This window comes from Octopus bimaculoides, chromosome 3 (assembly GCF_046866305.1).
Source record: "Octopus bimaculoides isolate indiv1 chromosome 3, ASM4686630v1, whole genome shotgun sequence".
Taxonomy (NCBI): domain Eukaryota; kingdom Metazoa; phylum Mollusca; class Cephalopoda; order Octopoda; family Octopodidae; genus Octopus; species Octopus bimaculoides.
Window position 1 is genome coordinate 35,654,670 of NC_142930.1, and position 16,306 is coordinate 35,670,975.

At 35.0% G+C, this 16,306-nt stretch overlaps 2 protein-coding genes across 2 annotated transcripts in view; one reads left to right on the forward strand and one right to left on the reverse strand.

Moving 5' to 3' along the window:
• Positions 1-16,306, reverse strand: part of LOC106871529 (muscarinic acetylcholine receptor gar-2) — an 802,994-nt gene that overhangs the window by 562,685 nt on the left and 224,003 nt on the right.
• On the forward strand, positions 11,094-13,969 carry LOC149136503 (uncharacterized). The gene is made up of 2 exons (XM_089348814.1): positions 11,094-12,608; positions 12,805-13,969. Exon 2 carries the CDS (start codon positions 12,917-12,919, stop codon positions 13,835-13,837), a length of 921 nt encoding a protein of 306 aa, XP_089204940.1. The 5' UTR covers positions 11,094-12,608; positions 12,805-12,916; the 3' UTR covers positions 13,838-13,969.

Consider the following 16,306-nt stretch of genomic DNA (forward strand, 5'->3'; position numbering starts at 1 on the left):
AGAAAATCTGTTGGTATGCTCAAGGATGATGCGTTTCTGACCACTAGTCCCCTTAATAAGGAATAATCTGCACTTAAACAATATGACACGTCCCTGAACCCAGATGGTAAGGAAGGAATATTTTTGCCAAAAGACATCAGCCAAACTTCTGAGGTGGACATGAACACAAACTTTGGAAAGATTAGAAAGATTAGAGTTATATGATTAGAAATGAATGGAAGAGTAACTATGATGTTGACAATGATAGATCCAGTTCCACACTGTCTTGAGTTGTGTCGGTTAATTCTCGATGCAAACCTACTAGAGAAAATTTTGGACGGGTGTTTCCTTTTGTATGTATTTTTAGTAGATGTGGTCAGGTACACTTTAACTCTATACATACGCAAACAGCCCCACTGGTTAATGAGAGAAATTACTAATCCATAACAAAAGCGAAATACATAAATACTGCTCCCGGGTTCTCTTGAGGGGTGATTTTGTTTCACCTAGCTTTAATGAATATTGGTTTGTTTTTAAACTATATGCCTTTAAATGGATTTTTCCCGCACGGAAATTTGCAAATCCTCAGCTTCTGGGGTTTAAACAACACACGTACGTTATTTAAGTGGTATTAATGGTTAAAGCTTACATTAGATAGCTGATTCTATTACACATGGGATATTTTGTATACATGCATACATACATAATACATACTTACATACATACATGTGTACATGTCTAGATCTGCAACAAAATACATGAAAATGCATTTATAAAACAAAACATACAAACCTGCGCATGCAGTTACTCACGTTACTGCACATATACACACATACATGCAGCCTTGTTGATGTTATTGAAATTCCAATGTAGGGGCCTTTGGATCTAGGTCAGAAACCTAGATCCATATATATATATATATATATATATATATATATACAATCACATACATATTATGTAGGTATATTTAAATGCATGTATGTGTTTTTGTGTGTATGTATAAATGAATAAGGGCCACTGCAGCAGCCTAATTATTAAAGTTGACCGCCTAAACTAGTACACATATATTAAATAGTTATATAGATATACGCATAAACCGTGAACAAATAACTTTGTTCATACAGTAGTTAAGGACTAGCAGACTATATATCAAATATTTATTTTTATGAGCATCAATTCTTTTGCAACTACTCTCAGTAAGGCTCGAATTAATCGATCAAATTTATGCCAATAATCCGTGTAAGTTTTCTTCCATAGTTCCTTCTATCTTAATGGCATATAGACAAACGCGCAGGAACCCCACCCAAACACGCGTAATATATATATATATATATATATATATATATATATATATATATATATATATATATATATATATATATATATATAGAGAGAGAGAGAGAGAGAGAGAGAGAGAGAGAGTAGCGAAGTATAAGCGACAATCTAGTGCTTTTACAATAGAATGCTATACAGTTTTATGGCAACATTTCAGCTTCCTGAAATACACTAAAATTGTAATAATAACATATTCAAGTGAGCTATCAATGTCATTTTGAAGACATAATTTACGGGTGGTAAGTTTTCACGTTGGAAACAGGGCTTGTAAGAAAGAGTGTATAATTCCTTTAATGACCATTACTTAGCAGACGATCGCAGCAATAATTCGATTATACAGGAAAAACCATCTGGCATCTGGCTTCTGGCAATATAGATGTATTCCTTAATTGAACTTTTTCTCTCGTTTCTTCTGTATGTATGTATGCCCGTGATTGCGCGCGTACGCGCGTGTGTGTATGTGTGTGCGTGTGTGTATATAAACTTAGACATAGGCGTGACGGTGCGGCAAGAAACCTGCCCCTCAACCATATGGTTCCGGGCTCAGTTCGACTGCGTGGCTTCCCCTATAGCCTCGGGCCGACCAATGTCTTGTGAGTGGATTTCGTAGACGGAAACTAAATGAAGCCTGTCGTATATATATATATATATATATATATATATATATATATATATATATATATATATATATATATATATATATATATATATATATATATATATAATTGACACTATACAGAGTCTGAAAGTACGTGTAGAACCTAATAGCACAGGCAGAAATCTAAAGGTGGCGAGCTTTATTTGCAATTGTATTCATTGGTTTTCCTGAATGGTCGGTCTTCAATGCTTTTCTAAACTTCCATTTTCTTTCTCTAACTCACACCGAAACTTGTGGACAGAAGATCTTGCAACTTTCAGCAAACGAGAAATTACTATATCACTATGCTTAGCCTTCAAAGCCACAATCACAACGTGCCTTTTCACTTCATTAGTAAACATAGGGCCTGTCATTGTTATTTTCTGAAATAGAAGTTCAATAAAAGTTAGCCAAATAAAATGATGACTAAAAATACGTGTCCTCAAATACTGTCTGTATCCTGTATACAGGAACGTGTGTGTGTATGCCTGTGTGCGTGTTAAGGCCAAAACAACTGTAAGAATCTTGGCTGCATTTAATCATTATAAGTACCAATTATTTACTGAATAGAATTTGCAGTACTAACTTTAGCCTTTTGAAAAAATTAAATGGTTTGCTTTAGGGCGATATCTTTTGTTAATGATGATTCTTGAAAATCACTTACGAATTACAATCAAATTTTCCTTCGAGCCCTTAATTTCTATAAAGAAATGAAGACTTGACTTTGCACTAAAACTCTTTTATGAAATGTATTAAGAGCGTATTATAGCTTCGCTGTGAGAAAATAACCAAGTACAGCGGATTATAGATTTGATAATTAAAACAACTTAATTGATCTTGATATCTTGTGATGAAAAATACTAGAATCACAGAAAAAAAAAAAGACATGTAATTACTTTCTCTTTCTGTTTAAGTGGATTAAATCGGTGTGATAACATTCTATTTATTGTTAATTATTTTCTTAATATATTCAATTAAAAGATATAAAAGATAACACAATCAGGACACAATTGTACTAACCAAACTAGCACTAAGCTACACTCTTATTCTGATTCCTATGAGTCACTAAACATTTTAGGAAAGCTAATTAATATTCGAGCAAGGGATTCTGACTGCCAGAAAGAAAATATTCCTATCGTTAAAACAGTGATACTCTGCTTTCTTTTCTTTCTTGTTTTTTGTTTTTTTGTTTTTTAGATGATTCAATTATCAGTACCACTGACCGATGACTTCCTTTAAATTGCAGTTTGACAAATCACTTAATCATGACTCTCGTACTTTTATCATTAAATCAGCTAATTATGGGCTAGGAAATGTCATGCAATAATATAGGTAATTTGCTATAAAAAGAAAACAAATAAGTTAATGCGCTTAAGTTATGGTAGACACTCTAGTGCCTGTAGTACATTAGTCATTATTTTGGACAAAATAATTTTTAAAGCAAAAATCTATTGTGATAATAATATATTCAAGTGAGACATCAATTTCATTTTAAAGACATAATTTACTGACGGTTAGATTTAATTCAGTGACAAAGCTCACTGGAAATAGAGAATGTTTACTTTAAAATTCATTACTCTTTACAAGATAATCTAAAAAATAATTCGATTAGAGAGATATCCACAGTGGCGATTAATAAAGATGTACTACCGATACACGTAGCATCGATCATGAACTTTCATTTAATGTTGCCAATAAAAATATGTCTATAGTAAGATTATGAGAGAAACAGCTTTGGTTAGTCTTTAATTATGCTGTTTCTGGAGTGAAGTGCAGCATAGGCGATGGAAATACATATGGTAATTGCATGAAATTGCAGAGATGGTACATAGATATATGGCTCAGAGAAGTAGAGAGCGCTTACGAAAAGCATCTCCCTCTCGCTATATATGAGAGTGAGTGTGTGTGTGTGTGTGTGTGTGTGTGTGTGTGCGCTTGTGTGTGTATGTGTTCTTGTGTGTGTGTGTATGTGCGTGTATTTATGCATGTGTGTGTATCTGTGTGGTTATTGGATAGTACGATCCGAAAGATCCTGGTATATGAAGTTAGCTTCAAGTACGTACACACCTAGTACATATAACCAAAGGTGGACAGTGTAAGATAAAGTGAGTCTCATAACCATCGTATGTTATACATTCCGTTTTATTTACAATATTAAAATAACATAATATAATATAATATAATGAAATGATAGAATATTAAATGTCCGTTCTGTTTGAACTAGGATCCATTAAAGTATGCAATATTCAAGTTCATGCAGTAATGGTGATAGTTATGTTTTACAATTTACAAGTGAGGTATAATATGTATGGGGGATTTCATCTCTAAAGAACTGGGTGTGTCTGCCATCTAGAATCAAATGACCTATATATATATATATATATAGTTTAAATTTACAGAAAACACAAGAGGAAGATAGTTTAAAGAACAACAAGCAGGTGTTTAAATGCACTGTAAGATTGGAAAATTCTTTGAAAGTGTGACCCTATGCTTTTCTACAGAAAGAATTTGGAGGGGAAATAACGGAGAGAGAAAACAATGTGTAGGGAATAACGGTTCAACATATATATATGCAATGTTACATGGACGCACGCTTGTGTAACGTAAATACACACGCACACATTCACACATTCACACATATATGCTCACATATCCGAATTCATTTTTCTGTCGCTGAGAAATAGAGAATTGAGAACCATTTGAATACCGCAATACTAGTTTGTTTATTGACTTTGTGAAGATGATAGGTGAAGGTGACTTTGTCAAGAATTGAGCACCGAACGTATAGAAATGGAATAAATAACGGAATTCATCTTATTGGAGACGAAATATTCTGCCTTGCTCTCTCCTTCTAGCATGTATATATGCACGCAAATACAGACACATGATATATATATATATATATATATATATATATATATATATATATATATATATATATATATATATGTGTGTGTGTGTGTATGTGTGTGTGTTTGTGTGTCTGTGTTTGTTCTCCTGGCATTGCTGGTATCTCCGTAACTTACCGGTTCGGCAAAAAGACACCGATAGAATAAGTACTAGGCTTACAAAGAATAAGTCCTGGGGTCGATTTGCTCGACTAAAGGCGGTGCTCCAGCATGGCCGCAGTCAAATGACTGAAACAAGTAAAAGAGTAAAAGATATATATATATATATATATATATATATATATATATATATATATATTTGTGTGTGTGTGTGGGTGAGTGTGTCTTATATTTCTTATATTGTGACATATATACAAAAGTAACGTTTTTGAAGGGAAATTACAAATCTAATAATTGTAATAACAATAAATTGCTGTGTGTAATTTATTCTCCAGAAATATTAAATTAAAGATGAAGATGCCAATATTCAGTGTTGATTTGATTGATGAATAAGTGCTAAATAATTTGGTAGAATATTTAATAGCAATTTCCTATCATCTATCATGACAGCTGTAGTAAACAACAAACAATAGGAAAATGGAACAAAGAATATATGTTGATTGAATTTTGAGATTCCTATACATCAGTACTAGTGTCTGAAGCAAAACCGTTCATGTTTTCAATACTGTTCGTAAGAATATATATTGATTCCTCTTATTGGAAGAAATATTAATTGTTACATACTGATTCAACCGCAGTATATGCCTATAGATTTAACAAGTTCAGTACGATTTGATCTGAGAACCATTACAGATGATGTTGTCAATCAGTCATATTCAGTGACACTAGTACACGTGGCATGGCCTAATATTAATGATTTCCAAAATTGATGCTTAACTAGTAATTTAGTGGTGTGGCATACGATATAAACGTAACACTCAGATTATGGGTACTATATATGATTTTCTCGAAGACGGAAAATGAGACTCATAGCAAACACTAGCGTAATTGGAATTCAGGTTTTAATGGATCGACATTAATTGTTGCAAGCCTATTATCCGACATCTTAATAAATCTGCCAAAATGGCGATCGAGATTATTCTGAAGATAATGAATACTACATCGGTTAGTAGTTTGTTAATTAAGCACATTAGAAAATAGGAGACTCAATAATTGAAGGCAATGTGTTGATTTGTGTCTCACCACCTTTGAATCCATTAAGTATGATCATTTGCCAACATCTCTGATAAATTATTGTGATTAGATTTTAAATCATATTTTCTGGAAAGAAAATTAATTGAATGCTTATAACTTTTTGTGAAGATTTGTTTTTCTATCAAAGAAAATTATAATCATGATACTTGGGGAAAGGGAGGGGGATGAATAGACGGCCTAATTATTTTTGGCATAAATTTGATCTTGATGGATTCATAGGGTAGAAAATGATAAATCATAGAGACAAAATATAGTCATTATATCAAGATGAATTATAGATGAATGAAATTAAAAGATAAGGGAGCGGAAGTTACGACATGTGACTACTTTAGCAAAAATATTTCCATGTAAGTGAATTTGAAATTATAAAAAGAACATAAATTTATATGAGCTTTCCCCATGTTACAGTAACGGGAGTTACATTTGAATAAGCTGCAAAAATAAACTTTGTGTGAATGCATGAGTTAATGAAGGTGTATGTATGTATATATAATTTGGCACACACACACACAAACACACACACACACACACACACACACACACATACACACATATATATATATATATATATGTGTGTGTTGGCCCCTTGTAGGCAATAAAAAAATATCACATATATATATATATATAATTTGACACACACACTACATGCTATGTACTCCTATTAGCTGAGAGCATGCCAGGCAGTAATTGTTAACACGTCTGTTCTCGTAACACAATCATCAGGCACTGCTCATATTGCATAACGAACTAAAATGTGACGATGGGATGACAGAAAAAGTGAGAAAAGGCGAGAAAGAAGTAGATATGAAAGGTAGAAGTTTGAAAAGCCGGTAAACGAAGAAGAAAACAGAAAAAGCGAAAGCGGTTAATAAAAGTTATTTCTCCTTAAACCATAAAATAAGGCTGAAAAGAGAGAAAAGATATAAGACTGAAAAGATTGTCTGTGGTACAGATTTTCAATTCGGAGAGGCTGGCACTTTCTAATTCTTCGACAGGAACTCAACCATATGCTTACAACTGCTCAAAGTTTTGGATTTACAATTGAATTCAGCTGTATGTGAGAGATCTTAGATCTGAAAAGAATCTGAGTTCTTTCATCTACGCAAAGCTTACATTATTTTGTTCCGTTAACATATGGTGTGGATTTTTCGACTATTTTCCACTTCATCGTAAGTGGTGTGGCGTTCGATTTAAAAACTCATACGCAGCTAGGCAACTTAGTAGCTTTACTTTTATCTCTGTGTTGGAAGGAAGATATGTGATTAGCATAACGGTTTTTAAATTCGCCTTCCCATATAGCTCTTTTTATCGGTTGCATTATCATCTTACTATCACGGAATAGTACACTATCTATCTGTGTATCTATGTATCTATGTATCTATCTATCTATGTATCTATCTATCTATCTATCTATCTATCTATCTATCTATCTATCTACATAAACATAATTAAGGGATCAGCAACAGTTGCTTCACCACATAGCGAAATTTAGAAATAGCAGTTAAAGTGCTAATTCTACTACTAAAATAAGTCTCCAACATATAAAAATACTTGTAACTCAAAGAGGCAAAACAAGAAGAAAAAATAACGAAACTAACCAGTCTTATTCAATCATAGATGTGTTTCTGGATCAGAATAGTAAACAAAAAGAAAATCATTTCCGTCATCAGTATGATATTCTAGATTACAAATTTGAAAATGCTGGCAAAAACCATGTATTCTCGACCAGGCGACAACTGATGAAGGGGAATGTTCTTTATGTTGCATGCCTCGTTTCTCTGTCTGTTTTTTTTTCGTTGTTTGAAATAAGGTTCGTTTTCTATGTTTTTATTTTTATGTCTTCGTTTTCTCATTGTGTCTATGTTTTGTGATGTCCTGTATGTATGCATGTATATATACGTATATATGTAGGTAGGTACATATATGTATGTATATATGCATATATTTATATATTATTTCTATTATTATTATATGATCGAACGCCACGCATCCTTTTCCAAGTATGTATATATATATATATATATATATATATATATATATATATATATATATATACATATATATATATATATATATACTTCCGGTTTCGTAGTGTTAAGACGTGTTTTTCCCTGTCTCTCGAAGCAACCAACAGGTATCTTTCCATATCGAAGATAAATATTTGCTGAAACCGACACAAAACTCGGTACCTGTTGTTTAACGACGGTCCTTGCATTATATCCGTTGAAAAAGAAAGAAAATAGTATATATACAGCGCACATTAATGTGAGTGAACCAAAGCAAACAACCATCTTCGAAGGAACCACGTTGTGAGAGATTGTAAAGATAGAAATTTGAGCTAAGTTTTATTCTATATTCTTTCTAAGAATTTACGACAAAATAATTTATTTCACACTTGTTTGTTAACATACTGTAATTTCTCTCACAGAATAGTTTTTGTTTTTGTTTATTTACGATAAAATTTATTTACGATAAAATCGTTCTTCTTAGTTTATTTACATAGTGAAAACTTAAAGTATTAAAAGTTTTCACTCAATTTCCCTTATAGTCACCTCGTTTTAACACTCTTAATCAAAAATATCTATTCTTATCCCATCTTCTCTCCCCCAGTTTTTCTCTCTTAGTTTCTCTGTTTCTCACCCTCTCTCTCTGTTTTCCGTGATATATATATTTTTCGTTTTTCATTTTTCGTTCTTTTCGTTTTTCTTCTCATTTTCATTTTGTCTTGTTTGTTCTCTCTCTTGAGTTATCTTCTCTCTCTCATATATATATATACATACATGCATACATATATATATATATATATATATATATATATATATATATATATATATATATATATATATATATATATATAAACAAATGGTAAATGAGTATATGCATATATACGTACAGGTATGTGCATACCTACATCCACCTGTATGTATAGGTGCATATCTGAGTACAGGACATTGCAAACAAAACGTAGACGAGAAAACACGCAAGCCACATAGAGAACATTCTACCTCATCAGCTACCCATGTTTTAACACCGGCGTTTCGAAGAGATTATATATATATATATATAAATACAATGTTTATATACCAAACATATTTTATAACATTTTTCTAACATTTTTCTAACATTTTTCTGACATAATTTAAATATATACTTTAACCATGTAACACAAGCCTTCTGTAGTTTTTTCACTCTTATTATCTTTTATACATCCAACCACGTGCTTTCACATACCAACTTTCTCACCTATATATATATATATATATTTTTATTTTTATTTTCATTTTCATTTTGTCTTGCCTTGTTTTGTTTGTTTCTCTCCTGAGTTATCTTCTCTCTCTCTCTCTCTCTCTCTCTCTCTCTCATACATCTCTATTCCTATCACATCATCTCTCTCTCTTTCTCTATCTATCTATCTATCTATCTATCTATCTATCTATCTATCTATCTATCTATCTCGTACTCTGTATGCACTCTCTATTCGCTCATATATATATACATACATGTATATATATATATATATAAATATATATATATATATATATATATATATATATATATATATATATATATATATATATATATATATGTATATATATATTTTCGTTTTTCTTTTCATTTTCATTTTGTCTTGTTTTGCTTTGTTTGTTTTCTCTCTTGAGTTGTCTTCTCTCTCTCTCTCATACATCTCTATTCATATCACATCCTCTCTCTCTCTCTCGTTCTCTCTCTCTCTCTCTCTCTCTCTATCTATCTATCTCGTACTCTGTACGCACTCTCTATTCGCTCTACTTCGTATTCTCCCTCCCCTCTTTATACTCTTTTCTTTCTTTCTAGTACTATTTCTCTATACTTTAAGATAACCTCTCTCTCTCAAATATCGTGCACCATGGATACCAGCAGACGAAACTTTGTACAGCGCCAAGTTGAGGCTAACAAGAAGATGAAGATGCGCCGAAACTGGCAACTGGAGGAAGTTCGCCTTCTTGTACAAGCATGGACGCTGGCCAAAGGATCACCAGCAAATGATCTAATAGCCGAAAGCCTGGATAGATACAATTTCCACAGGTCAATGGCTCAAATTGATCGAAAGAAACTGGAGCTCATTCGCTCCTACGAGCTCGTGAAACCGCACCTTGACTTCCTAGAAGGCATTATGAGAGACACGGACACAAAAAATGACAGTGAAGACACTGCACACTGTACTCAGGCTCAAGAGGACCAAACGGACCACCGAGACTAGGCAAATGCCACCAGTGCTGTAGCCACTGCTGAGGGCTGCAATGGCCATGGTGAATACAGCCAACGCAGAACCACACCAAGCGACAGAGACAGGAGAGCAGACAAGAAGACGGTGAACACAAACACAAACAGGCTTCAAGACCAAGCACGTCATACAGAGAAAAAGAAACAGATCTGTAAATTCTACCTAAATGGTACCTGCTGGCACGGGGAAAAGGGGCGAAACTGCAAATTTGCCCACCTCAAACACCACCAGCTAAACAAGGTAGATAACCACTTAAAACAAAATAAGTGGGAGCGCAGAAAAGGGAGACCAGAAAGCTTAACCCTACATACACATAATCCACCGAATACCAACAGGACTCACAAAGAGAGAAGTCCGTATATTCCTTCTGTTCCCAGCAAAAGGCTGTATGCAGAGGCTGTACGAACTGCAGCAGCTGACCAGAAAGCTTTTTTAAGCAGGGCCCAGAAAATGGTACGTCAGTTAACGTGGATGCAGAGGGTGCAGAGTCAACACCACATGAACCATTATCCAAGACCACCACAGATGATGGATCAGGGATGGCCACCGCTAACACCAGGAACCCCTGCACAGATATCACACCCATATTCCTACTGAATATCCGGGGCCTATTACGAACAGGCGGCAAAGACAAGTTTCTATACTTGAAAAACATAGTAACATGTAATCAAGCAATATGCCTGGTGCTTACTGAAACGCATCTAACACCTAATGTAGCAGATGCGGAGATAAACATACCAGAGTATGCCGTGCTCCGAACAGACAGGAGGGATAGAAGTCATGGGGGAGTTGCAATGTACATCCGAGAAGATGTCACACCTCTACTACTCCTATCACACTCAAACTTTATCTGTGATACTTTAATAGTACACATAAAACAGATTGATGTAGTTGTATGCTCAACATACCGTCCACCAAATACCGCAAAGCAGGAGGGTAAATTTGAGGACAGCCTCAGACGCATAGAAGAGGTCTTGACAAATCTGGACCAACACATCAATATACTTTTCCTAGGCGACTTTAACCTCCCAAATGTTAAATGGCCTGAAGGTCACATCCTCTCTGGAATGTGACTGCATGAACAAAGCCAGGCAAAGTCTTTGTTAGAACTATCCCACATGCTGTTCATGGAACAAGTGATACTCCAACCAACCAGAGGAAGCAATATTTTAGATCTCTGCTTCACAAACAATGTGAGCCTAATCCATAATGTGAAAATAACACCCACATCTCTCTCAGATCATAACATTATAGAATTAACTATGTATGGTCCTAGGCAACCAACTGACACCCACCCCACCAGGAGGACTCAAGCAATATCCAACCTGAATTTCCACAGGGCAGACTGGAAGTCAATTCGCAGAGAGATTCGAAATCAAAACTGGCATGACAGCCTTTCTATACAAGACAATGACCTCAAACTAAGTCATTTTATGTGAACCTATACAAGGCATATGCACCAAATACGTGCCATATAGAAAGACCAGCAAACATGCCAATAGAATTCCTAGAGACAGGAAAATCGTTATGAGACACAGAACAAAGGTCTCAAACCAGTTAAATAGAGAACTGGGGGATAGGAAAAGGGCTAAATTAAAACTAACACTGTTAGAAATAGAAAACAAGATTAAACTCTCCCATGAAAAGGAGAGATCAGAGAAGGAGAAGAGAGCAGTAGAAAGCATAAAAACAAACCCCAAGGCTTTCTATAGATTTGCAAAAGAGACTGCTACGGTACAGTATAAGATAGGACCCCTATTCCTGCCTAATGGCTCACTGACTGCGGATCCCACATGGATAAGTGAAGTGCTCAGTGCACAATTCAAGAGTGTCTTCACTTCTCCTCTGAGTCACATGCAGATATAGAACCCAGCTGATTTCTTTGACAATAGCACTCAGTAGAAAAAGACTGCATCCATTACCTACATTGACATTGAAGAGGAAGATGTAATAGCTGCCATAAATGAAATGAGCTTAAATTCGGCAACTGGCCCCGATGGTTTCCCGGCTGTCCTCTTAAAGTCGTGTAAACAAGAATTAGCAGGACCACTCCGGATACTCTTCCAGAGTTTCCTTGCAAATGGTAAACTTCCCAAAAAGCTGAAGGAAGGCACCATATGTCCTATCCATAAAGGCGGAAGCAGAGCAGAGGCTGGGAACTACAGGCCCATCTCTCTGACTTCACATATTAGCAAAGTCATGGAACGAATTGTCAGAAAGAGATTGATTGCGTTCCTAGAAGAAAATGACTTGCTGAATGAGACCCAGCATAGTTTCCGTCCAGGTCGAAGTTGCCTCACGCAGCTCCTCCAGCATTATGACTGGGTCCTGAAGCAGCTACTTGACCATTCAAATGTTGATGTGATATATCTCGACTTTGCAAAAACCTTTGACAAAGTTGATCATGGCTTGATATGTCACAAGCTGCGAAACCTTGGCATAACTGGTAAATTAGGAGAATGGCTGCATGACTTCCTGAATGGTAGAAGTCAGACAGTTGCAGCAAATGGAGAACTATCTAGGGAAACACAAATATTGAGCGGTGTTCCGCAAGGAACTGTCCTGGGGCCACTACTGTTCATAGTGGCCCTTCTGGACATGCCCACGGTCACTCGGAGTGCCACTGTCACTAGCTACGCTGTTGACACAAAACTATCTCGGGCAATAAAGAATCCTGATGATATTGTAAGCCTACAGAATGATCGCAATGCAATATATGAGTGGGCAGAGCAAAACAATATGCAGTTGAATGCGGAAAAATTTCAAGTACTTCGCTACAAGGCCACAAGTGCCTCCCAACTGGCATACACAGGACCTGGAGGTACTGCAATCCCAGAACCACAAGCCGTGAGAGACCTGGGCATCGACATGTGTAGTGATGCATCATTTCACATGCACATTGTCAAGTTGACAGCAAAGTGCAGACAGCTGGCGGGGTGGATACTGAGGACATTCCGTACAAGGGATCAAAAAGTCATGTTGACTCTATGGAAGACATTTGTCCTGAGCCGCCTAGACTATTGCTCTCAGTTGTGGTCACCACACAGTGTTAAACGGACAGCAGAACTCGAGGCAATTCAGAGGCACTATACAAAAGAGATCGCCACAGTCCAGCAGATGAACTACAGGGAGCGACTGCAGGCACTAGGTCTCTACTCCCAGGAACGCAGGCGGGAGAGATATGTAATAATATACATATGGAAAATACTGGAAGGACTGGTGCCGAACTTTGGCATCAAGTACTACAGGAATGCCCTCACGGGTCGCCACTGCATGGTGCCAAAGGTGCCGTCCACTGCATCTCACATAAGAACAAGATACTGCAGCAGCCTCGGTTTCAGAGGACCTCAGCTCTTCAATGCCCTGCCAAAACATTTGACAGACCTGCAAGACACGGATGTGGAGGTCTTCAAGACAGAACTCGACGCTTTCCTCTCCACGATACCAGACGAACCAATGACTCGAAATGAGACACAATTTAGGGCAGCGATTTCAAATTCTGTTGTACACCAGATGTGACATCAAAACTCTTGATTGGACCATATCAGGTGCAGGAGAAGAGCCATGCAAGGAACGTGAAGACAGCAAAGCATAAAGACAGAAAATCACGGTGGTGCTCCAGCATGACCACAGCCACTTGGCTGAAACCCATAAATAAATAAATAAATAAATAAATAAATAAATAAATATATATATATATATATATATTTATGTTTATATATATGTATATATATATATACATATATATATATATATATATATATATATATATATATATATATATGTATATACATACATACATATATATATATATATATATATATATATATATATATATATATATATATATATATATATATATATATATATATATATATATATATATACATATACACACATGCATGCACACACGTACAAAGAAACGCACACACACATATTGACATTTAGTCAATAGGCTGGAAGTATGTAAAGATATAACCTTATTCGCTATTTCTAGAAAGGAAAAAGTTAGTTTAAAATTTGCTTTTGCTATAGTACTGCTTGCATGATGGAGAAAAATATAACCACGTCTGAAATCTTGAATTTGCTGCGAGCAATATGATTTAAAATGCATGAGAAACATTAAAAGTGTGTGGGGAAAAAAACCCTTTATACTGGAGAATTTGAGGGAATCTTCAAGACCTGAAAATGTATTAAATGAATAAATGCATAAAATAAAAATAAAATGTTGAATCTTAAAGTAAATATTATTGATATTATCGAAATTTGAAACAGATATGATAAAAAAAATATGTTCTATGTAATAGTATTAGCTATGTGCGGGTAAATATATATCAGATTTTGTCCTTACGCAATCATTTCTCCTTCATACCTTAGGCATGTCATTTACCTCTTATCAGATAACAGCTGCTATGTGAGAAAAGAGGAATCATTGCTGTAGGCCCTGTCTTCTCATTCATTGAAGCCCGTAACGGTTTTTTGTGTATACTATTGCATTAATGAGTTAGTTTGTATTATCATACAAGACTGGTTATCCGCTTAAAGTTCATGGCTATGAATGGCCTTTAATTTCACTAGCAGTCACCAGGTTTTAACAATAATTCGGAATAATGTAATTCTTTAGCTCTTTTGTAGACAACCTACAACAACAACAACACAGTAACAACAGTCTTAACTATCTGCCCCTATTGTTAAGTCTACTTAACAATTCAACATGTATTCTGCTAAACATATTATAACAAAGGAAAAAGTGAATTTCTATATAAATTAATTGATAGAAGATACACATCATGTATCATATACTACTTGACAACGGAGAATCAGCTAGCGATGAAACTCTCTGCAATAGGTGACTTACGAGAAATACCAGCCAAATCACTCGAAAATCTCTCTAAAAAGCACACTTTTCACTACACAGTCCTAAGTAAACTATTAAAAAAAAAAGATGGTATGATCCTAGTTGGAATATCTCTTCTCAATGAGAACAATACAGCAACAACAAAAACAACATCATATTGTCAATGTAAACAACATCGTTCTGTTTGATTTTTTTTTTTAATTAGAGAAACCTCGAAATTTGCTCAGAAATAGATACAATGATTTGAATATCCTTCTTTTTGAGCTCAAATCTAGTCGTCATTTAATTATTCTCTCTTCAAGCTGATAACCGTTAAACACCATCTGTTTAATTTTAAGTTTGTTTAAATCAGCATTATATATTTGTCGTAAGAATTAATTAATACCGAAAGTCAATCGAGTTATCAGCATTCTTCCCTCGAAAGTTTCACTACACGTTTAAACAAGAAAGAAGATATCTTACACAACAGTATAAAGACAGGTTCCTTAGGGTTTGAAAGCATTTGAGTCGCGGGTCTCCTTGACCAAGGATAATGTAGCGTTAAATATAAAGGAACAATGAACACTATGGAAGCTGTCAATTGAAATAATAAAGTATAGATGATGGAACATCAGTGAAATGGCAATGTCTGTGAGTCTTTTATAGACCGTTGAAGAAACACCTCATGTATTTTATTACGGCTCTTAACGTTGTGTGTTCTCAACCGTTATAAACTAGCTGTCACTCATTTTAAGTACAGTACATACTTCTTCCATGCCCTTATCGAGGCTCACTCTCTCTAAATATCTCTCCTCAAACTTTGTAGCTGGTAGACATATCTTTACATCAATATCAAACTTGTTCAAGAATCAACCTTTTTACGCAGCCACTATATCACAACCGCAAAATTCGATTGGCTCACGAACCTGAGAATCCCTCTAACCAAATATATTTGACGTAGTAATATTTTCATATTTTACTATTGTATTATCGTAAGTATATAAAGTTTTACTCTTTTACTCTTTTACTTGTTTCAGTCTTTTTGACTGTGGCCATGCTGGAGCACCGCCTTTTAGTCGAGCAAATCGACCCCAGGACTTATTTTTTAGAAGCCTAGTACTTATTCTATCGATCTCTTTTGCCGAACCGCT

Excerpts from the sequence above, each read along its gene's own strand:
- LOC149136503 (XM_089348814.1), top strand. The coding sequence starts at position 12,917 with ATGCCCACGGTCACTCGGAGTGCCACTGTCACTAGCTACGCTGTTGAC.